Source organism: Chiloscyllium plagiosum, chromosome 9 (assembly GCF_004010195.1).
Source record: "Chiloscyllium plagiosum isolate BGI_BamShark_2017 chromosome 9, ASM401019v2, whole genome shotgun sequence".
NCBI lineage: Eukaryota > Metazoa > Chordata > Chondrichthyes > Orectolobiformes > Hemiscylliidae > Chiloscyllium > Chiloscyllium plagiosum.
In genome coordinates, this window is record NC_057718.1 from 66450959 (window position 1) to 66474343 (window position 23385).

Consider the following 23385-nt stretch of genomic DNA (forward strand, 5'->3'; position numbering starts at 1 on the left):
GTTGGGTGTGCTTCTCACAGGCAAAGTCAGCAGGGGTGCCAGTGGTGACCCTTACGTCTCACATCCTGCAAGAAGAGCATACAACTGCCCTAGCCTCCATCCCCTCTGCCCTAAATTATCAAGAAAGATTGAATAAATGAAAAAAAAACTTACCAATTCTCCAAACACTGTCTTTTTTTTGGTTAGAGGAGCAGGACTGTGGCTTGTTTAGCCACAGTGCGCAAACATCAGTTCACATGCCCAGCAATCTCCATGCCCATGTACCCTCCTGTTGAGCCTTCAGTTCATGAGGTAAGTCTTTAAGAGGAAAACTTCACCTTCCTGACAGCTCCCTGGTCCTCAATGTCACCGCTCTTACTGTTGCTAAAATAGAGGAAATATCTGTGTCATCAGTAAAGTTAGCAACCAAAAGCTTGGTCCCTTCATTAAAGTTGTTTATATAAATTTTAGAAGTTGAGGTACCAGCACTGATCACTGTGGCACACCACATCATGCCAGCTGGAAAATGACCTATGTTTCACTACTTCCTGTTTCTGCTAGCCAATCTTCTATCCAAAGAATTAAGAGAAGGGCCGATTTTTTTTTTTAAAGATTATTATGCACCTGATTCCACATCCCACCATCCCATTGCCCTGCTCTGAATATTTTAGTTCAATCAAAACCAGGCACCAGGCATACCTAAAAAGGAGAAATTAATATGATGCATGTACAACACAGGTCTGTGTCTGTGCTTAAAAAGCAGATGCAGTATGGTCTTAAGTGATCCCATGACGAGCAGATCAGTTAAAACTCTGAAGTCCTGTCACATCCAACCTTGCATAGTGGTGAACAATTAAACACCTAACTGGAGGAGAAAGGCACTATACATGTCCCCAACCTCGGTGATGGCAGAGAATGGCATATTAGTGCAAAAGACAGCACTGAAGCATTGAAAGTGGGAGTGTTTGCTGATTTCGTAATCAGTATAGGCCCAATCTACCTGACCTCTCCTCATAAGACAAGCCTTCTATACCTGGTGTCAGCCCAGTGAACATTCTCCTATATGCCTCCAATGTCTGATAACTTTGCTTAGATATGGGGGGCATAACTGTTCACAGTATTTCAGCTGTGGTCTATCTGGTTTCTTGTGGAGCTAACTAAAACTACCTTCATTTAATACTCCATTCCCTTTGAGGTAAAGGCCACAATTCCATTTGCTTTCCCTATTACCCACTGGACATGAATGCTAGCTTTTTTGAGACTCATTGACAAGGACTCCCAAATCCCTTTGTTCTGTAATTTGTGTATTCTTACTCCATTTATATAATATTCAATTGCTTGGTTCTTTGCTAAAGAGCATTACCTCATATTTCCACACAATTGTATTCCATCTACTAAGTTTTTGTCCACTCACTTAGCCTGTCTTCCTCTGCAGACTGTGTGTCATCCTCATTGCTGGCTTTCCAAGCTACTTTTGTCATCTACAAACTTGGCCATAGTATATTTACTTTCCTTGTCCAAGCCATTTAATATATATTGAAATTATATGACTCTAGCATTGATTCCTATGGTATACACCTTAGCTGCAGAAGTAGTCTATGCCCACATGTAACAATGACACTGATATTATTCAACTTTGACTAAGGTGTTAAGTATCACTTATGACACAAGTGCAAGGGATGACATGTAGCATTAAGTTCAGGGAATATAGGTAGAACAGATATGATAAGAATCCATATTACAGGGTCTACCTGTGTATATGGTATAGCCAAATACCTTTGCTTGATACCAAGCCAGTATCTATAAACTCCTGGAACACAAGGGGATAGAGCAATATAATGACTCCAGCAAGAGGGAATCTATATATCTCCCCTTGACACAAAAGCATTTTTCATCACTTAATGTTCTACCATCAACAGCCTGGACATTAGCACTTACAAGAAATTAAACTGTGGATCAGCCATATAATTGTAACTGAAAGAGCAGGGCAGAGGTTGTGAATTATGTAGTAAGTCACTCACTATCTGACTCCCCAAACTCAGGACATGCTGTACTTGTGTTATAGTGTGCCTTGACAAACCAGGAGATCAAATGGTACAGCTTATGATTTTTTTCCCCAAGTGTATACATCAAGTCAGACTATACTCCTGAAAAGGCACAAATGTTCATTCACTCTATGCACCTCAAGTCAGTGGGCATATTCTTACTCGGCTCTAATCATCAATTTGCAATTGCATCTTAAACAGATCTCCTGGCATTAGTGTATTTAATTCCTATGGTAAATTAATCAAGAATTATTCTTATCTTTCCAAGGTTTCCCATATCTCTTAGACGGTGCAGACGAGGCTACCTCCTTGATTCGATCATCCACTCCAGGGCCTGGCCCATTACCCAAGCATAATTGCTTATACTGTCTTCTGCTTAATCTTATTTGCTAAAAGACATTTCAATAAAAAAAAATATCCATTTCAGTTGTCACTTTGGCAATTGGTGTAGCCAAGGTAGCCAATCGAACTGTGTTGATCTTTCCCCTTGTGTTCCACCAGTTCATAGATACTGACTTGGTCTAAGGCTTAGGGTTGTAAAGGTATTTGGTTATACCTTCTGTACAGGTTGGCCCTACAGTATGGATTCTTACCACATCTGTTCAGCCCTGCATTCCCTGAATTCAATGCTTCTTGCAATCTCTTCTGTATCCTTCTGATGCGGTGACCCAAATATGTTAAATGTAGAACCAATACCAATTGACCAACAGCCGATACTTGAGGTGATCCTAATGCATGGGTGTACCTGTATATTTGATCTCCGATTTCAAAAATCCTCCCAACAATTGGTATTTACTTGCTTTGTATCATCAGCAGTGTTCTCTCTTTTTTTTTCCTTCAGCGCAGACCTCAGAGGTCCATGCACAGGTGCTTCCAGATGTAAGAGCTGTGCATTGGCATGCCATTTGATGAGGGTGGAACTTCCCAGTATCTGCACAGCCTTGCAACTTGAAGTGTTTATCATCAGCAGATGTCCTATCTTGCTGCTGCATTGTGATATGTTCTATATGTTTGCTAGACTGCATTTTGAATAACGTAAGGTGGTCAGGCACAATAATAATTTAGAGGGGAACTGGCTCTAAGTCTGTGTCAGGCTTTTCTTAATGCCTACTTTCAGTTATATGTTGCTTATACCATAGGACATGTAGGCCAGACCAAATAAAAATAGCAGTTTCCTTCTCTAAAGGACTTTAGTGAACCAGATGTTTTTTTCTGAGAATTGATAATGGATTTGTCATTATCATTAGACTCTTAATTCCAGATTTTTATTGAATTCAAATTGCACCCTCTATCCATGGCAGAATTTGACCTGGGTACCCAGAATATTACCTAGGTCTCTGGATTAGCAGTCCAGTGATAATACCACTAGGCAATGTTGGGCAAGTTTATTTGTTACTCGCGGTCTCCGTATCTTTCCCTTTACTGTTTAATACTGTTGTTGTGGGTTGGGTCCATGGTTTGATATTTTCATGTGCAAAGCTGCCTAGGCTCTTGTCCAGGATGGTGGGGTATGTCGCTGTCACAAGTCAATGTACTCTAAGGCTACTTAACATGGGAGCTCTCGTTTCTTGATCAATTCAAGTCTCTCACTCTCTGTCTCTCTCTCTCTTCACCCCTTTAAATGAGCGTCGTTACCCAGTGCAATCTCCTGCTTTTTCCCCATATGCTTGTGCACTATTTATACCTGAATAGTCATTCAATGCCTGCTTGAATGCATCAATTGAACTTGGCTGTAGTGCATTCCTTACCCTAACTACTTGATGTGTGAAAATGTTTTTTGCTTCACATTTGCTTAGGATGCACATCACTTTCAATCTATGCCCTCTTATTCTTGTTCTTGTTATGAGCTACAAAAACTTCTATGTATTCTAACTATCTATCTCATGATTTTGAAAATCCCTATCAAATTTCCTCTCAGCCTTCCTCTCTCCAAAGAGTACAGTTTTAATTACTTTAATTATACCCTCAGTTGAAGGTTCTTCTTTCTGGTGCCATTCTTGTAAATCACTTCTGAACTTTCTCCAATACATTCATATCTTGTCTATCATGTGGCAGCCACAGCTAAACATCATATTCCAAATGAGGTCTAACACGTTTCTTCCAAAAGTTCAACATCATTCCCCATAGTCTTGTATTCTATTTTAAGGGCAGCATGGTGGCTCAGTGGTGAGCAGTGCTGCCTCACATGCCAGGACCCGGGTAATTCCCACCTCAATTCCCACCTCGGGTAACTGTCTGTGTGGTGTTTGCACATTCTCCCCATGTCTGCGTGGATTTCATCTAGGTCCTCCGGTTTCCTCCCACAATCCAAAGATGTGCAGGTCAGGTGACTTGGTCATGCTAAATTGCCTGTAGGTTTGGGTGCATTAGTCAGGACTAAATATAGGGTAGGGGAATGGGTCTGGATGGGTTATTCTTTGGAGGGTCCATGTGGACTTGCTTGGCCAAAATGGTCTGTTTCCATATTGTAGGGAATCCAATCTATGCTCCTATTAATAAAGGTGAAGACATTGTATGCTTTATTAACTGCTGTCTCCACATGTCCTGTCACCTTCAGTGATCTGTGCATATATACACCCACGTTCCCCAGCCCTTGAACCCCCTTAGAATTGTAACTCCCCTTTTTATGTTGTAGTTCAATGTTCTTCCTATCAAAGTACATAATTTCCTATTTCTCAGTATTGAACCTCATCTGTCACCTATCCGCCCATTCTGCTATCATCTCAATATCCTTCTAGAGTGCCACACTGTACTGCTCACAGTTTATAATTTGTAAGCTTTGCATAAGCTGCAAAATTTGAACTTGTCCCCTGCACACCAAGATCCAGATCATTAAGTCATGAAAGGGAAGAGTCCCAAACATCAATCCCCCATGAAACTCTATAATTCCATAAATAGGAATAAGAGTAGGCCAATTGAGCCAGCTCCGCCATTTAATCGGATCATGGCTGATCCGACAATCTTCACACCCAATTTCATGACTCCTCTACTGATCAAAAATCTGTCTATTTCATCCTTCAATATACCCAAGGATTCTGTCCCCATAGCTCCCTGGGGTTCCAAAGACACTGAACTCTCAGGGAAGAGATTTCTCCTCATCTCCGTCTTAAATTGGTGACCCTTTGTTAGATTAGATTACTTAGTGTGGAAACACGCCCTTCGGCCCAACAAGTCCACACCGACCCTCTGAAGCGCAACCCACCCATACCCCTACATTTACCCCTTCACCTAACACTACGGGCAATTTAGCATGGCCAATTCACCTGACCTGCACATCTTTGGACTGTGGGAGGAAACCCACGCAGACACTGGGAGAATGTGCAAACTCCACACAGTCAGTCGCCTGAGGTGGGAATTGAACCTGGGTCTCTGGCACTGTGAGGCCGCAGTGCTAACCACTGTGCCACCGTGTCTTTCGGTCCGAGACACACACATGAGGGGCAACATCCTCTCTGCAGTTACCATGTCAAGCCCCTTAAAAGTCCTGTAGGTTTCAATGTGATCACCTCTCATTCTTCTAAACTCCAGGCACTACTGGCACTAGAGGAGGTGCAGAGGAGGTTCATGAGGTTGATTCCTGAGGTGAGGGGTTGGCTTATGAGGCAAAACAGAGTAGACTGGGATTATATTCATTGGAATTTAGAAGAAATGGGGGGGGGGGGAGGAGGAATGGGTCTTGCAGAAACATGTAAAATTATGAAGGGAATAGATAAGATAGACTTGGAGAGAATGTTTCCACTGACAGGTAGAACTAGGACAAGAAGGCATAGCCACAAAATTAGGGGGAGCACATATAGAACTGAATTGAGAAGGAACTTGTGAATCTATGGAATTCCCTGCCAAGTGAAGTAGTTGACACTACTTAAGTAAAAGCTTTTAAAGTCAAGATAAACTTTTTTTGAACAATAAAGGAATTAAGGGTTACGGTGAGAGGGCGGGTAAGTGGAGCTGAGTCCACAAAAAGATCAGCCATGATGCTATTGAATGGCGGAGAAGCTTGAAGGGCCAGATGGTCTACTCCTGCTCCTAGTTTTTAAAGTTCTTATTATTCTGACACTGGGTACTATTCTGTTCTGTTCCTGTCCTACGTGCATGTAAAATGTGATCTGCTGATTCTAAATCTCTCCTCCATCCATACAGCTGCTTGCAAAGCTTTCTCATGAACTGTTAACCACACTTTCTCGATGGTCCTACTTCCTTGCCAGCATTCATAATGTCCCCTATCAATCACATCACTTTTTTCTTGCCATTAACTTTGTTATGGAGTTAATGTGATTGTGCTACTGATTGTTGTCTTGAGTCACAGGGTGTTAACCAACGGATCAGTCTAATCTTGTGTCAGCTAAAGACATTCAAGAGACATTCTTTAACGTCCAAATCATTGGGAACCATGGCCGAGCTCTGTGAATGCCTGGGAATATGACACTTTTTTTTATTCCTAGCAACTTGCAAACTTCCCTATCACTGATCCTGTAAAATGTGTTGGCTAATCCAAATCCATCTGCAATAATATTCTCCTTCACCATTATGTTTCCTACTTTAGACATTGCTTTCTTCATTGCTGTAGTTATGGGACTAATGTTTTCCCTCTCACAGTCATGCTGTGTGGGCCACTCTTTCAATACAGTGGTTCTTCCCTGTACTTGGTCACCATTTCCCCTAAACTTGCTCAGTCAATTTCCTCCTCATCAATAACAAGGCATACTGGCACCAATGTCTAATATTTTGTTTTCTTCGACTGTTTTATTTTGACATTTGCTTGACATTTGCTCAAATGCACAGTTGTGAATACATAATGGTAATAATAACTGTCCCTTTCTATCTTCTGTCTTACTTTTGGCCTTCTCTGCTTTTTTTTCTTTTCCTTGGGGTATTTCCCCTCTAGGTTCCATCTATCTTTGTGTTTTGGTCTTTTCTGGTGCTCTTTTGTGAACTTCATTATAGAGCCCTAGAGTCCTCAATCAGAGCCATAACGTCCTTATAAAAGCCACGTTGGAAACCTGAAACAAGCATGGAAATTGTTAGAGAAATTTAGCGAGTCTGGCAGCATCTGTGGAAAGAGAAAAATCAAGTTTGAACTTAAAAATAACTTTGTTCCTCTCTTCACAGATACTGCCAGACCTTCTGAGTTTCTTCAGCATTTCCTTTTGTTCCACAACACCCTCTGTCACTTCCTCCTTTCCTGAAAACGTTTTTATCTTTTATTTAGACATATGCCCTCTCTGTGTGGTGTTAATTTCTCAACTTGTGTCTTTGGTTGATCTGTTCTCTTTGTGAGTTCTAGGAATCTAACCTAACTGCATGGTTTTGGCTTCCCATAGTGTCCCTTGTCTCAACTTTTTATTTAAATTTTTGGAATTTCATCACGTCAGTTTGGTGAGGTGATATGTAAAATAAGCTGGTCCTGATGACGTGATAAAGATCCTTTTGTTGACTCCAGTGTCATTGTGGTGTAGCTTTGCTGAGAAACCACCAGTGTACTAAGCACAGATTACCATCATTTATTAAATTGTACACAGACAGTTTGAGACTTTACTCTGAAAAGCCACAAGTGCTTATTTCTTTTATACATCTAAAGTAATGTATACATACCCTTGCTCAACTTTAAACTTGTCAACTACCAATTGCATGTAACAGACATCTGTTTACTTAGCTCCTGTGGTACATGTATCAAGTATTGTTCTTATCCTAGGTCTCCCATTTCGCAATGATTATGCAGTCCAGGCTGCCTCCTTATTTTTAAATCACCAACTCCCTAGCAAGGCCCTTTGTTGTAGTCTGTGTTTATCCTGTCTAATGTACATCTGTGAATCACTTTATGTTCTGTCTCTTCCTGATCAATTACCAAAAAAGGTCATAAGACTACCTCTGTTATGTTGTGACGATGACTCCTAATAAGAATGTTATTTAGTAATGATTGTTTGTCCAGTTTCAAATTGTCTACTATGCATTATTTTTGAAGGATGAATGTTCTCAAACTGATTAGTATCCATATCCCTGATAGAAAATGCTGTAACAATTTGCATGCACATTTTACACATTTGGAAATCAGCCTAGTATGTTGCTATTCTACTTTCCAGGGAAAAACAATCTCTACAGCTAGGTCATAGTTGATTTGCTGTTTCTTTTCTTTCATCCTTTCCTGTACTTCATGATTCCTTTCTCCAGTGATTTCTACTGTCTGCTGCTTCTGAGCTGATTTATTTCATTCTCGCGTTTCAATTCTGCAGGTGAGTGTTTGGAGAGCATGAATGTTTGTGAGATCCCATTGCTTTGCTGCCTGCATGAGTGAGAATGCCTAGTTAACTTCCCTTCATAAAAAGATCAGTGTTATGATGGAGATTTGAAACATTATGTTGTTTTTTTTTGCACTGAGCAAATTAGCTGAGAAAACAAATCAAATTGCATTAATTTTGAATTAATTACTGATTACAGAGGAACCTCAATTATCCGACATTCGATTAACCGAATTTCGGATTATCTGAATAAGGTCACAAGGTCCAGATGCTTGGCTAACTGTTATCCAACGTTTGATTAACCGAATGAAGTACTCCTTGCCTGTCCCCTTCGGATAATCAAGGTTCCTCTGTAATTGTAATATGCATGTTTACTTCATTTTAAAAAAAAAGTAAATACCATCGCCATTCACTGGTGATATCTCTGTTGCCTGTCCGTAGTTATGATTTGCTCTAACTTTGGAGGAAGAAAACTGTTTCTTCAATTGCTTTGCTGATATTGCCAAGCAGAAACAAGTCAACTTTTCTCTTCAGCTCTGCCTTCGTAAGGTGCAGAGGGAACCAGATTAAATTGCTTTTAATTGTGCATGATTATTGGTGATGAATTACGGTGATGCTGTAATTGGAATGAAAGTGCTTTAATTGGCTAAAATTGTAAGTTTGTAGTCAATTTATCATTTAATTCCTGAACATTGCTGGAGAAAAAAATATGCTGTTGAAACTTTTGTGATCAGTGCAAAATAAATAGACACACACTGTCCAATGATGAAACCACACCCAAAATGCAATGACGCATCTTGAATTTTTAGAGTATGCTGAAGACATTTACCTATTACAAACAGCCAAAAGAGTATGCTATTTTATGCAATCTACAGTTGTTTGGATGTATGGTTTACATTTTTGAACAATTCCAAGTGTGTAAAGAATTACAGCAATAACTAATTTAAGGTTATCGCATCAGGTTTACAAAGTAACTCATTTTATGCGTGCTAGAACTTATATATATTTATACAACAGATGTATTCATCACAAACAAAAGGAACTTGTCCAGACATTGTGCCTCCTTTTTAAATTAAAGGAAATGTCTGGGGGCGGTCGTTTCACAGTATGGCACCGCATTGACCAATAAGAGTCAACTTGTCAATGTATCATCACTTGTTTCTCTTTCAGTGTATGTTGTTGATTCCTTTCAAGTTTGGTATTCTTGCATCTGTCCTGATGAGTGCAAGATGAAATTCTTCTACAGTGTATCCCTTTTTTTCCAACAGCTCTTGAGTTCTATACTACCGTGCAACTGTTGCATTCTTCTTAAATATTGATGAATGAATATGTTTTATAATTTGAGAAGATAGCCAAGTGTTTTGACTGCATTATTATGTTCATTATCATTTCCCACTGTGTTGGAAAATTTCATAACTGGTAATTCCTAAGAACAGATTCTCTTTCTCCTTGTGGAGATTTTAAAAAAGAAAGGCTTGGATTTGTTTTGTTCTTCATGACCTCAGCATCCTAAAGTGCTTGATACCGAAGAACATACTTCTTGGAAATGTTGTTACCTTTATAATGTAGAAAATATGGCAGTTAAATAATGCTCCCCAAAAGCAGTGACGTAATAATAACCAGGTATGCTGGAGGTGTGTTAAAAGATGTTTGTTGGTTTCCAATGTTGGATGGTACTGAATTATTCTGATCTGTTCATTCTGCTAACAAGTGCAAATTGATTACCTGCTGTATTAATGTGGAATTGTGTGGTGTGAGAAAAAAAGAAAATAATTTCACGTCAGACATTACAAATCTTGGAATAATTAACTAATATTTGTGTCCAATGCAGATAAGACAACTGGATCCAATTCATCACTGTGTTCGTCTTAGAAGAACGGAGTACAATAATGTGGAATATTATGTTCCTAACAGTTTGGACTATATACAGGAACAGGTAATATTTGATACAATATTTTATATAAATAAAGGTCACTTTCCTGATTTGAAATGATTATTCATATTCCATTTCATACTTCCATAGATATCTGCATTCCTTAGGCCTTTCTATGCATAAACTTCAGCTGCAAGTATGGAGAATATTGTAGGCAGAATTAATATAAACTGATTCAATCAATGCAATGCTGACAAGCACTTTATTAAAGTAGTAATGAGTATTAATCCAAAAAGATGTTTTAAAATGCCTCATTATCATGTCTTACCATAATTGGTATTTTTCAAAGCTTTTCCTAACCAATTAATCTCTGTAACTTAGGCTAATGTTGTTGGGGACACGGTGGCATTGTGGTTATTTCACTAGACTAGAAATCGAAGGGTGTTAGTATTCTGGAATTGTAAACTAGCCTCTTTAATGATGACCATGACACTATCATTGTCGATTGTGTGGTGCTGGAAAAACACAGTAAGTCAGGCAGCATCCGAACAGTAGGAGAATAGAGGTTTCAGGCATAAGCCCTTCATCAAGAATGACACAATCTTTGTTTGTTATGAATATCCAGGTTTCACTAATGCATTTTAGTGAAGAAAGTCTGCTGTTCTGACCTTAACTCTTTAATTTAGTTCAAGCTTAATTAGGGATGGACAACAAATATTGGCCTTGCCTTGACATCCACATCCCATGAAAAATGCCAGTTAAACAGAAGCTCCTACAGTTCGATGAAATAAATAACTAACTAACCTGTAGTAAATAGCGTTGCTCAGTTCTCTTGTGCAAGTAAGTGGTGCCTTGGTTTCATATGTCACTCTAAAAGGTGATATCCAGTAAAATCTGGAAACTTATATTGTGATCAAATCTGGGAGCATAGTGTGAAGCCAAAATCTTCTGAATAAACCCAGAAGGAACAGTGTTTTTCAGATGTGCTGAGGATAGCAGTAACATTTTAATTGTTCATCAGAAAATTGTTAACTCAGGATACACTAAACATAACTAGAAATTTCTGCATAGGGTTATAATTTATACTCGCCAGGTTATTAAGGGAGTTGTCAATTATTAACCTCATTAACTATAATGCCATCAATTATTTTCTACATGATTGTTATATATTGCTCCTCTTAATTTCCTTGACTTCGTTGCATGCCTTTCTTACAAGGCAGCCAGGCTACCTGGATTCTCTACTCTGCCTTCTAGTATTTTCCTCAAAACGTCCATTATTTTTCGGTCCAGTTGTAGCCAGTATATCTGGAGCAACACCATGTTCTCCTCTTGCCTGATTACTTTTCGGAAGGATCCATCCCTCAATTCCTGCTCATCTTCAACATGCTGCCCCTTGATGACATCCATTGTCACAGCATCAATTGAAAGCTCTCAGCATGCACATCATGCCTACTTTCTTGAGAGGAGTCATGATTTGGAGATACCGGTGTTGGACTGGGGCATACAAAGTTAAAATTCACACAACACCAGGTTATAGTCCAACAGGTTTAATTGAAAGCACGCTAGCTTTTGGTGCGTCACTCCTTCATTAGGTGGTAATGGAGGGCTCATTCCTAGGATTGAGCCCTCCACTACCATCTGATGAAGGAGCGACACTGCGAAAGCTAGTGTGCTTCCAATTAAATCTGTTGGACTATAACCTGGTGTTGTGATTTTTAACTTTGTTGAGAAGAACTAAGTTGTATGTAATTTCTGACAAATTTGTTAAAGTGCTGAACCTTAACCCCTGTATCCTATTATCACCACTCTTGTCTTACCATATTATGACTGAACTTCGTATAATTATCTTTGGCATATCTGAACCCTGTTGCTGATGTCTTTCTCTTCACGCTCCATAAGTTTCCAAGTCATCCAAATGTAATAATCTTGCACGACCATCACCAATCTACGTGCCCATCTTTGTTTCAAGGCATCAAATTTAAGATCGGTTCCTGATTCAAAATTGTTTCATGGTTCATTCCTAACTTGAATCTATGACTTTCTATGGTTCCATGTACCCTTTATCTCTAGCTACCCTTCCATTTCAGTTCAGTTCTCTTTTTTTGTGTCAGAACCTTGACCATTTGGACCTTATCTTTTGGAACACCCTCCCTCAACCCTGCCATTTCTCCACTTGTCTTCCCATCTTTCAAAAACATCTCAAAATCCAAAAATTTCAGCTTTTGATCTCTTAATAAAATTTTCCAGACTTAATAACCATTCCTTTCATTTCTGCAATATCATGGATAATATTCTACCTTAAAGGGTCTAAATCATATAACATAAATAATGTAAGTGCTAGTCTTGTCTCACTTCCAGTACCTTCATTGGAATGAAGGTAGCATGTATTTAACTCTTAACATTAGCAATTTCAATGTTGTACAAAATTATTTTAACAATTAGTTAAGCATGCTAAAATTAAATTTGGAAAACTGATCACATAGATATTTTGTTTTCTTCAGTCATGATATGTGGGCATCACTAGCTGGTCCCGAGATGCCCTTTAGAAAGCGTTGGTGAGCTGTCTTCTTGAACAGCTGCAGTCCATGCATGTCCCATAATACTCTTAGGGAGGGATTTCCAGAATATTGATACAATGACACTGAAAGAATGGCAATATATTTCCAAGTCAGGATGTTGAGAGGCTTGGAGGGGAACTTGCAGGTGATGGCATTGCGTGTACATGCTGCCCTTGTCTTTTTAGGTGGAAGTAGTCATGGATTTGGAAGGTATGTCTGAGGATCTTTGGTGAATTTCTGCAGTGCATCTTGTAGTTGGTACACACTGCTGTTACTGAGCAGTGGTGAGGGAGTGAATGTTTGTGGTTGTCGTGCCAATTAAGTTGGCTGTTTTCATCTGGATGATGTCATGCGTGTTGAAACTGCACTCACCCAGACAAGTGGGGAATATTCCATCACACTCCTGACTTGTGTCTTGAAGGTGGTGGACAGGCTTTGGGTAGTCAGTGGTGAGTTACTGCAGTAGCTGCACAGCCAACGAACTGCCTGCCTGCTGAAGCTCCAGTTGCTGCTGCAGTGACATTTTTGTAACGCTTCCCAATCCTGAGTCTAGTGTTTATATAATGCCCCCCCTCCCCCAAAGTTTTTACCACAGCTCTTCCAGCCCAGTGTTTATATGACTCCCAATCATTTTGTAACAATCACCCCAGCCCAGTATTTTTTTTATAACTCCAGCGCCACACCCCAGTCCAGTGTTTACATAACAAGCCGCCTGACATATCCAGTATTTTTATCAACCCCACCCCCAGTAATTTTATAACACCCACAGCTCAGTAATATCAAAACACACTCCCAGCCCAATGTTTATATAACTGTCTCCCAGCCCAGCATTTGTACCTTTAATCCCCCCCAATAAACTTTTATCATATCACCCAGCCTAGTGATCATTTTTATTAACAACGTCTGAGCCCAATGTTTTATAAAACACCCCACCCAGTTGCACGGTTTGTATAAATGCCCCAGCCCAATTATCTTAACAGCTTCCCAGCCCAGTGCTTATACAGGTATAACCTTCTACCAGCCCAGTAATTTTATAAACTAATCACCTACCAGTTCAGTGATTTTATAAAAAAATCCAACCCAGTTTATTGTTTACTTTTTCTATAAACTCCCCCACCCCAGTGATTGCTTTTACAGATCCGCACCCCAAGCCAAGTGATCTCTCAACCACAAACTGAGAATGACCAGCACAGTAACAGGAAGCACACTGACCTTGTCCTCCCCTCAGACCTTGCACTAACCCATTGGGAGGTGCTGCTGAGCGCAGAATGGTTTGTCTGAACTCCACTGCAGGCAATCTAAGGCTAAACTGCAGTGCCTGGTGTCCAGTTGTCTTGGAACCCCTTCGCCACTGGACTAATATCTTGCGCTGCTCAGCCTGTGTGGTAGCTGATGTGCAATAGTTTCCCCACGTTAGAAGAATTCCCACACAGGCTCCTTCCACATCCTTTGAATGAAGTTTAGCAGGATTGTCCAAAGATCCCAGATCACTGCACCACAATTTTTGCTGGGGATCTTAGGCACTCTGACATTGACATCACCGCCCTGAGTGAAGCCTGATGAGCAGGGGAAGAGCAGCTCTGAGAAAAAGGTAGTGGCTGCACCATTTTCTGGAAAGATAAGGCCAAAAATGTGCTGTATCCATGGAGTCAGCTTCGCCATCAAAAACCAACTTGTGGACCAACTCAAAGACGCCCTCCTTTGGAATAAGTGAATGCCTTATGACACTCCAATTCACCCTTGTTCAGAATCAGTATGTCTCCATACTCTGTGCGTATGCACCAATGCTCAATGTAACAGCTGAGGATGAGAAATTCTATTCCAGCCTTGACCAATCTCACGCATGGGTCCCTACAGTGGACAAACTAATTGGCCTTGGTGATTTCATTGCCAGAGTCAGCAAAAGAGCAGACCTTTGGGTGTTGTAATCAGGATAGAGGTAGTAGGGAAGCAACAGCACCCTTCCTTGACCAAATACTGCAAATATAACCACCTCATCACCAATACATTGTTTTGCCAAAGGGACAAATACAAGACAACGAGGAAACACCGAGACTGGTTTGATGAGAATGATCAGAAGATCCAAGAACTGTTAAACCAGAAGCACGTGGCATTTGAGTATAAAACAACAACTGCATTTGGAAAAGAAAAGGCAGGCCTACAGTGACTGAAGGCTGAGCTTCAACAACAAATCCATGGCAAAAAGACCTGGTGGTAGGTGGAGAAAGCACTGGAGGCCCAATGAATGGCTGACAACTATGACATGCAGGGTTTCTTCTATGCTGTCAAGACCACATATTGACAAAATATCCAAGTCCCCACCCTATTGCCGGCCAAGGGTGGAGTGACTCTTATCAAAGATAAAGGAGCCATCAAACGATGCTGGAGGGAGCATTTCAGAGACCTCCTCAACCAGGGCTCAGTTATCAATCCAAGCATCCTTGAATACATCCCACAGCATACTACATGCCATGTGTTCATGCAACACACCAGCCTTGCATGAAGTAGACAAAGCCATCGCCAGCTTAACTAGGCTGCTGGAGCAGACAGTATCCTCACTGAGGCATTGAAGTGTGGAGGCAAACAGCTTCTGCTGCAGCTGCATCCCTTGACTGTCTTATCTGTAAGGAGGACAGCATCCCGGGAGAGCTCCAAGATGCTGCAGTCATGAGTATTTTCAAAAAAGGGAACAAGTCTGACTGTGATAACTACAGGAGAATCTTCCTGCAGTCGACTATTGGAAAAGCCATTGCCAAGGTCCTCCTGAATGGTCTCCTCCCAGAGTAGCAGTGTAGCTTACAGTCACTGGCACAATTGACATGATTTTCACCAAGCAACAGCTGCAAGAGAAAAACAGAGAAAAGAACCTACCCCTGTACGTGGCTGCCTTCAACCTTACAAAGGCCTTTAGCACCGTCAATCAGCAAGCATTATGGAACGTCCTTCTCCACTTTGGTTGTACCATGAAGTTTGGTGCCATCTTTCACCTGCCTGACGACAACATGGAAGTCATAATGACAAATGTCTCCACCACTGACCCCTTCCCTGAATGGTGTCAAGCAGAGCTGTGTCATCGCCCCACCACTGTTCTCAATGTACTTCACTGCAATGCTTTACCTCACCACCCACAAGCTCCCCGCTGGAGTGGAGCTAACTTACAGAACCTGCAGGAAGTTATTCAACTTCCGCCATCAAGCCAAAACCAAAGTCACCCCAACCAATGTCATTGAGCTGCAGTATGCAGATGATTAATGCATACGTGCAATCTCAGGATGTACTCCAGACCTTACTCTCATATGCCTTCGTAAAGGTAAAAATTATGTATCTCTCCCCAAACATCCACAAGATGAAGATCCTCCTCCAACCTGACCTGGCACTGTGGAACAAACCCTCGGTCATTCAGGTCCACAGGGAGGCCAGGGACAGCATTGACTGCTTCCAGTCCTTTGGGAGTTTCCTGTTGGCCAAAGCAGCTATTGGAGAGATCCAGCACTGCCTCCCTATGTGCTAGCACAGCCTTCAGTCACCTGAGGAAATGGGTGTTCGAGGCAAACGACATCAGATCCCACACTGAGATCCCGGTTTACAGAGCTGTGGTGGTTCCTGCCCTCTGATTATGGAATGGACTGTATACAGCAGACACCTCAAGGCACTAGATCGGTACCACCAACGTTGCCTGTGCAAGATCCTACCAATCTATCTATTGGGAAGAAAGATGCAACAACACCATAGGTTGGGCACATCATCTGCATGACTGATACGAGTCTCCCCAAGCAGGTACTCTACTCCCAGCTTCAAAACAGCAGGTGAGCCCCAGATGGACAGAGGAAATGCTTCAGTGAGACTTCCAAGGCCTCGCTGGTGATGTGCAGCATTCCAACAGACACTGGGAATCACAGCCCAAGACCCTCCAAATTGGAGGAGGAGCATCCAGGAAGGCAACGGGCACTCCAAGACATGCTTTTGGGAAAATGTAGAAGCCGCACCCACCCCTTCCTGCATCCACTACCTGTCCCAATTGTAACAGAGCCTGCGGTGGCTGCACTGGTCTGTATAGCCATCTGCAGACTCCTTGAGAGTGGAATAGAGTCTGCAAGGGTGAATGCATGAATGATGGCAGTATTCTTAGCCTCTGATCTGCTGTTGTAGCCACTGTATTTATGAATGAAAAAGTGTGGTGCTAGAAAAGCACAGCAGGTCAGACAGCATCCGACGATCAGGAGAGGAGACATTTCGGGCATAAGCTCTTCTTCAGGAATGCGGAGGAGGAAGGGGGCTGAGAGATACACAGGAGGGTGTGGGTAGGGCTGTGGGGAAGGTAGGTTATTTTGGTGATCAGTGGATGCAGGTAAGAGGTGATTATGGTACGTCGGAGGGGAGGGTGGAGTGGATAGGCGGGAAGGAAGATGGACAGATCAAGAGGACGATGCCGAGTTGGAGGGTTGGATCTCGATGGTGCAAGGGGAGATTTGGAAACTAGTGAAGTCAATGTTGATATCGTGTGGTTGTAGGTTCCAAGGTTGACAATGAGGCATTCTTCCTCCAGTTGGCAGGTGGCTTTGATTTGGCTGTGGAAGAGGTCCAAGATTTGCATGTCCTTGGGGGAGTGTTAGGGGAAATTGAAGTGATTGGCCACAGGGCGGCACGGTGGCACAGTGGTTAGCACTGCTGCCTCACAGCGCCAGAGACCCGGGTTCAATTCCCGCCTCAGGCGACTGACTGTGTGGAGTTTGCACGTTCTCCCCGTGTCTGCGTGGGTTTCCTCCGGGTGCTCCGGTTTCCTCCCACAGTCCAAAGATGTGCAGGTGAGGTGAATTGGCCATGCTAAATTGTCCGTAGTGTTAGTTAGGGGGTAAATGTAGGGGTATGGGTGGGTTGCGCTTCGGCGGGTCGGTGTGGACTTGTTGGGCCGAAGGGCCTGTTTCCACACTGTAAAGTAATCTAACCTAATCTAAGGGCAGTGGAGTTGTTTGGTGTGTGTGGACCAGAGATGTTTCCTGAACCACTGTGTGAGTTGGCATCCCAGATATAGAAGAGACCACATCGGGCTTATATGCGAAACTCTGACTCTCCTGCTCCTTGGATGTTGCCCAGCCTGCTATGTTTTTCCAGCACCACACTTTTTGACTCTGACTCTCCAGCTTCTGCAGTCTTCACTTTTTCCTATCCACTACTTATGTATGGCAAGTTCAGTTGAGTTGCTGGTCAATGGTAATCCCAGGATGTTCAGTGATAGTAACAACATTGAACGCCAAGGAGCGATGGTTAGATTGCTTCTTATTGGAGGTGCTGGCATTTGTGTAATGTGAATGTTACATGCTGTTTGTCAGCCAAGTCTGAATATTGTCCAGGTCTTGCTGCATTTAGGCATGGAGTGCTTCAGTATCTAAGGAGTCTGACCTTATGGGGATGGAACCCAAAGTGAGAGAAGAATAGTTAGGACAGACAAAGGAGTGGATAACAATCTGGCTAGGAGAGTGAATAGCTGTTAATGGAGACTGTTAGTGGCTAACAATCAGTTGTGTGTAATGACATTCTGTGATCCTGTGTGTGCGGTTGGGGGCTGGGACATAAGAGTTCAAGCCCAAAATTTATTGAACTCGATATTTAAGTCCTGAAGGTTGCAGGGTCTCTTTGGGCTCTGTTCCTACGTATCCTTTAATCTTTAACCCCTTCCTCCCAACCCTCTCTTTTGCACGTAAACTGACATTTTCCTACATACAATCAATTCTGAGGCAGGGTCACCAGATCTGAAACATTAACTCTGATTTTTCTTCAGATGCTGCCAGACCTGCTGAGCTTTTCCAACAACTTCTGTGTTTGTTTTGATTTACAGCATCTGCAGTTCTTTTGGTTTTTGTTTGGTAATCAGCCAGGTTGCGTTTGTTCTGTTTTTTATGTATACGATATGCCTGAGCAATGTTCTACATTATTGTGTAAATGTCACTGTTGTAACCATACCGGAACAGCTTGACTACGAGTGCAGCAAGTTCTGGAGCACATATCTCTGTACTATTGCCAGGATGTTGTCAAGGACCAAAGCTTTCGTATGGAGAGAATCAAATTATGAATCAAAGACTGGCATCTGCTGAGCACTTAGAGTCATAGAGATGTACAGCATGGAAACAGACCCTTCAGTCCAACTTGTCCATACCAACCAGATATTTTTTAGATTAGATTACTTAGTGTGGAAACCTTCGGCCCAACAAGTCCACACTGACCCGCCGAAGCGCACCCACCCTGACCCATTCCCCTACATTTACCCCTGCACCTAACACTACGGGCAATTTAGCATGGCCAATTCACCTAACCTGCACATTTTTTTTGGACTGTGGGAAGAAACCGGAGCACCCGAAGGAAACCCACGCAGACGCTGGGAGAATGTGCAAACTCCACACAGACAGTCACCTGAGGTGGGAATTGAACCTGGGTCTCTGGCGTTGTGAGGCTGTGAGGCAGCAGTGCTAACCATTGTGCCACCTTGCCGCCCACCGTGGCCCAGTGGCAGCACCTGGCCCATATCCCTCAAAATCCTTCTTATTCATATACCCATCCAGATGCCTTTTAACTGTTGCAATTGTACCAGCCTCCACCATTTCATCTGCCAGACCATTGCACACATGTACCACCCTCTACATGAAAAGGTTACCCCTTAGGTCTCTTTTATATCTTTCCCCCCTCACCCTAAATCTATGTATTCTAGTGGCCTCCCCCACCCCAGGGAAAAGACCTTGTCTATTTACCCTATCCATGCTCCTCATAATTTTATAAACTTCTATGAGGTCACCCCTCAGCCTCCGATGCTCCAGGGAAAACAGCCCCAGCCTATTCAACCTCTCCCGATAGCTCAAATCCTCTAACCCTGGCAATATCCTTGTAAATCTTCTCTGGACGCTTTCAGGTTTCATAACATCTTTCCGATAGGAAGGAAACCAGAATTACATGCAATGTTCCAAAAGTGGCCTAACCAATGTCCTGTACAGCTGCAACATGATCTCCCAACTCCTAAATTCAGTACTCTGAGCAATTAGGGAAAGTATACCAAACGCCGTCTTCACTATCCTATCTACCTGCAACTCCAAGGTCTCTTTGTTTAGCAACATTCCCTAGGACCTTACCATTAAGTGTATAAGTCCTGCTAAGATTTGCTTTCCCAAAATGCAGACCTCACATTTATCTGAATTAAACTCCATCTGCCTGTCCTCAGTCCATTGGCCCATCTGATCAAGATCCCATTGTAATCCGAGGTAACCTTCTTCGCTGTCCACTACACCTTCCAATTTTGGTGTTATCTGCAAACTTACGAACTATACCTCTTATGCTCACATCCAAATCCAAAACATAAATGACAAAAAGTAGTGGACCCAGCACCAATCCTTGTGGCATTCCATGGGTCACAGGCCTCCAGTCTGAAAAACAACCCTCCACCACCACCCTCTGTCTTCTACCTTTTGAGCCAGTTCTGTTCTGGGCGAAGATTTTTGCATTCGCAAAAGCATCTTCTTTTGCATTGACGTGATGATTCCCCCATCTTTGGGGATATTTGTGGAACCACTACCTCCAGTGAGTTGTTTAATTATCATCCACCATTCATGACTAGATAAAGCAATACTGGAGAGCTTAAATCTGATATGCTGGTTTTGGAATCAGTTGTCTGTCAGTTGCTGCATATGTTGGTAAGAATTGGGAATATGCCAGGCCAGAAGTCTGTAGATTATGTTGCAGTATGATTTTGCTGATGATGGCCCATGGCGCACAATGAATGCACATGGTTGAAAATATTATCAGTGTTAAGATGGAACCTCATCTCAACAAGAAGTCTGCAGTGGTCACTCTTACTGATACTATCATGGACAGTTGCCTCTACAATAGGATGAGGATGAGGTCCCTCCTTGGTTCCCTTACCACCTAGCACAGACTCAAATTCCAGCAGTTATGTCCTCTATCACTTGACCATCTTGATGAGTAGTGGTCCTACTGAGCCATTCTTGGTGAACATTGAAGTTTTGACCCACAGTGCATCCTGTGCCCTTGCCACCCTCAGTGCTTCCTCTGAGTGTTGATAAATTAGTGCTGTTCCACATTGATCTGCTGAGGGAAGATATTCTACAATAATTAGCAGGGGATTTTCTTTCCCATGACACTTCATTGTATCTGGAGTCAATGCTGAGAGCCTCCAAAGCAACTGTCTCTCATCTGTATGCTATTAAGCTGCCACTTCTGCTGGTCTACCTTGCCGGTTGGATAGGATAGTGATGCTGGTGTGTCTGGGAGTTTGTGACATATGATTCCATGAGTATGATGATTTCAGGCTATTGCTTGGTTAATCTGAAATACAGCTGTCCCAATTTTCACACTAGTTCACAAGATGTTAGTAAGGGGACTTTGCAGGGTTATTGGGGTTGTGTTTGCCACTGTCATTTCCCATGCTTAGGTTGATCGGCAGCTTCCTTCTCTAAAGGAGATTAGTACATAATAATTAAGTATTTTATCATTATTAAAACTTTGATTTCAGATTTTGAAAATTAAATTCAAATCCCATTACCTGAGTTTTAAACCCAGTTCCTCGAGCATTACCTATGTCTCTGGATTACTAGTCCAACAACAATACAACCAGGGCATCACATCCTCCTAAATTAGGCTTGCAGTGCACGTATTTGAGAATACGGATGTGGCAGATGAGTTTCATATGCTACAGACATGTGCAGAAATATAATGATGGTGGAAGAGTGCAATTTGCATTTGTTTCTAAATATGCATCTAAAAACATTGTAAAATAAAAATCAGGTTAAAAATAAAACATGGATAAAATGATCTTTTAAGGACATCAACCAGGTTGATTTTTCAAACAATTGATAGTGGTTTCATAGTCATCATTAGACTCTTAATTTTAGGTTTTTATTGCATTCACACCACAATCTGCCATGATGAATTTGTATCTAGATCCCCAGAATGTTCTTTGGATTAATAGTAGAGCAGTAATACCATTAGGCCATCATGTTCCCTGTATTTGTAGATTGGACATCCCTAACATCTTACAAGAGATTTTAGCCTGTAGCCATCTATTGCCTAAATTTCATGATAGTGTCTCTCTCTCTCTCTCTCTCTCTCTCTCTTTGGTGCAGATATTTGATGAAATAGAAATCACCATGATGAATATTTACCACTTACACCTTGAGAGGAATGGATCTGGAACTGCCTTTGGTAAGTGGTTAAGATTATGATCGGTACTTTGTCAACTTTTCTTACAATTTATTTTAAGCAACATTCAGCAGCTCTCTTGTACTATTGTCTTGCACTTAGGACTTCTGTTTCATGGTACTTCAATGTTCTAACATTACTGCAAACCATGTCCCATTTTTCAGTTTGTGAATCAATGAATTAAATAACTGGAAATGGTCTATGTTTTAACCCCCTAACTCTGTGGTCAAGAAATCTACAGCAGCAGACTTTTGAGATTTTATTTATAAAATGATTGTTTATGTTCAGAAATACTAAAGCTGAAAAAATTAATGCTTTTTTTAAAAAAAAATCAGCCATGGGATATGGGCATTGCTGGCTGGCCAGCATTTATTGCCCAGCCCTGATTGCCGTTCAGAAGGTGGTGAGCTACTTCTTCAATTCACTGCAGTCCATTTGGTTAGGTAAACCCACAATGCCAGGGAATTCCAGGATTTTGACCCAGCAACAGTGAAGGAATGGCGACATATTTCCAAGTAAGGATAGTGAGTGGCTTGGAGTGGAACTTGGTGGGAGTGGTGTTTCCATGTATCTGTTACCCTTGTTCTTCTAGACTGTAGTGGTTGTGGGTTGGTAAGGTGCTGTATTAGGAACCTTTTAGTGAATTTCTGCAGAAGATGGGACTTCATGCACTGATTTCTTCATACAAATGAGCACACTCAAGAAATGTTTGTGCGGTACTTTAACAACTTAAGTAAAAGGGAAATGTTAATGTTTCACTTACTTACTTAAAGCTGCAGTTCACACAATTTAGTTAGAGGAAAAAATACTGCAGTGGCTAGAAGAACACAGCAAGTCAAGCGGCATCAAGAGATAGAGAAGTCAATTTTTGGGTACAACCATTCTTCAGGACTGGTGATGGGGGGGTGAGGGGAGTTGCAGATAAAGGGGGTAGGGCATGAGGGTTTTGGGTGGGGAAAGAGGTGGAGTAGCGAGGTAGTGATAGGTAAACACAGATAGCTGGTACAATGTGGTTGGTTGATTGGAAGGAAGGAAGGGTCAGTAAGTGGACTGGAAGGGAGCGGGAGGGGCTGGAAAGGGAGTCAGGGATGGGAAGGGAGGTTATTTGAAATTGGAGAACTCCATGAACCTCTGTCTCACCTGGAAGAACTATTTGGGGCCTTGGATGGAGGTGAGGGAATGATGTGCTGGCAGGTTTTGCACCAGGAAGGAAATGTACCAGAGTGGTGGGGAGAGTGGTGCGAACCACGGTAGGGGCCCTTGTGAAAGGCAGAGGGGATGGAGAGGGGGAGATGTTCTTGGTGGTGAGGTCTGGTTGGAATTGGCAGAAGTGTTTAACAATGATACGTTGGATGCAGAGACTGGTTGGGGTACAAGGTGAGGACAAAGGGGACCCTGTCATTATTATATTTGGAAGGGGGTGGGGTTTAGAGCAGTGGAGCATGAAATGGAGAGGCAGTGGAGGGCTGTCTGGATGATGGAGGGGGAAAGCA

General features: G+C 42.1%; 1 protein-coding gene across 6 annotated transcripts in view; it reads left to right on the plus strand.

Annotated features, from left to right (window-relative positions):
• LOC122552912 (rho guanine nucleotide exchange factor TIAM2) overlaps positions 1-23385 on the plus strand; it is a 370627-nt gene that overhangs the window by 228427 nt on the left and 118815 nt on the right. For all 6 annotated transcript variants that reach the window (XM_043696131.1, XM_043696135.1, XM_043696133.1 and 3 more), the window contains 2 exons: positions 10092-10196; positions 21817-21895. In XM_043696131.1, the coding sequence (XP_043552066.1) occupies positions 10092-10196; positions 21817-21895 (184 nt within the window). The remainder of the gene's footprint in view (positions 1-10091; positions 10197-21816; positions 21896-23385) is intronic.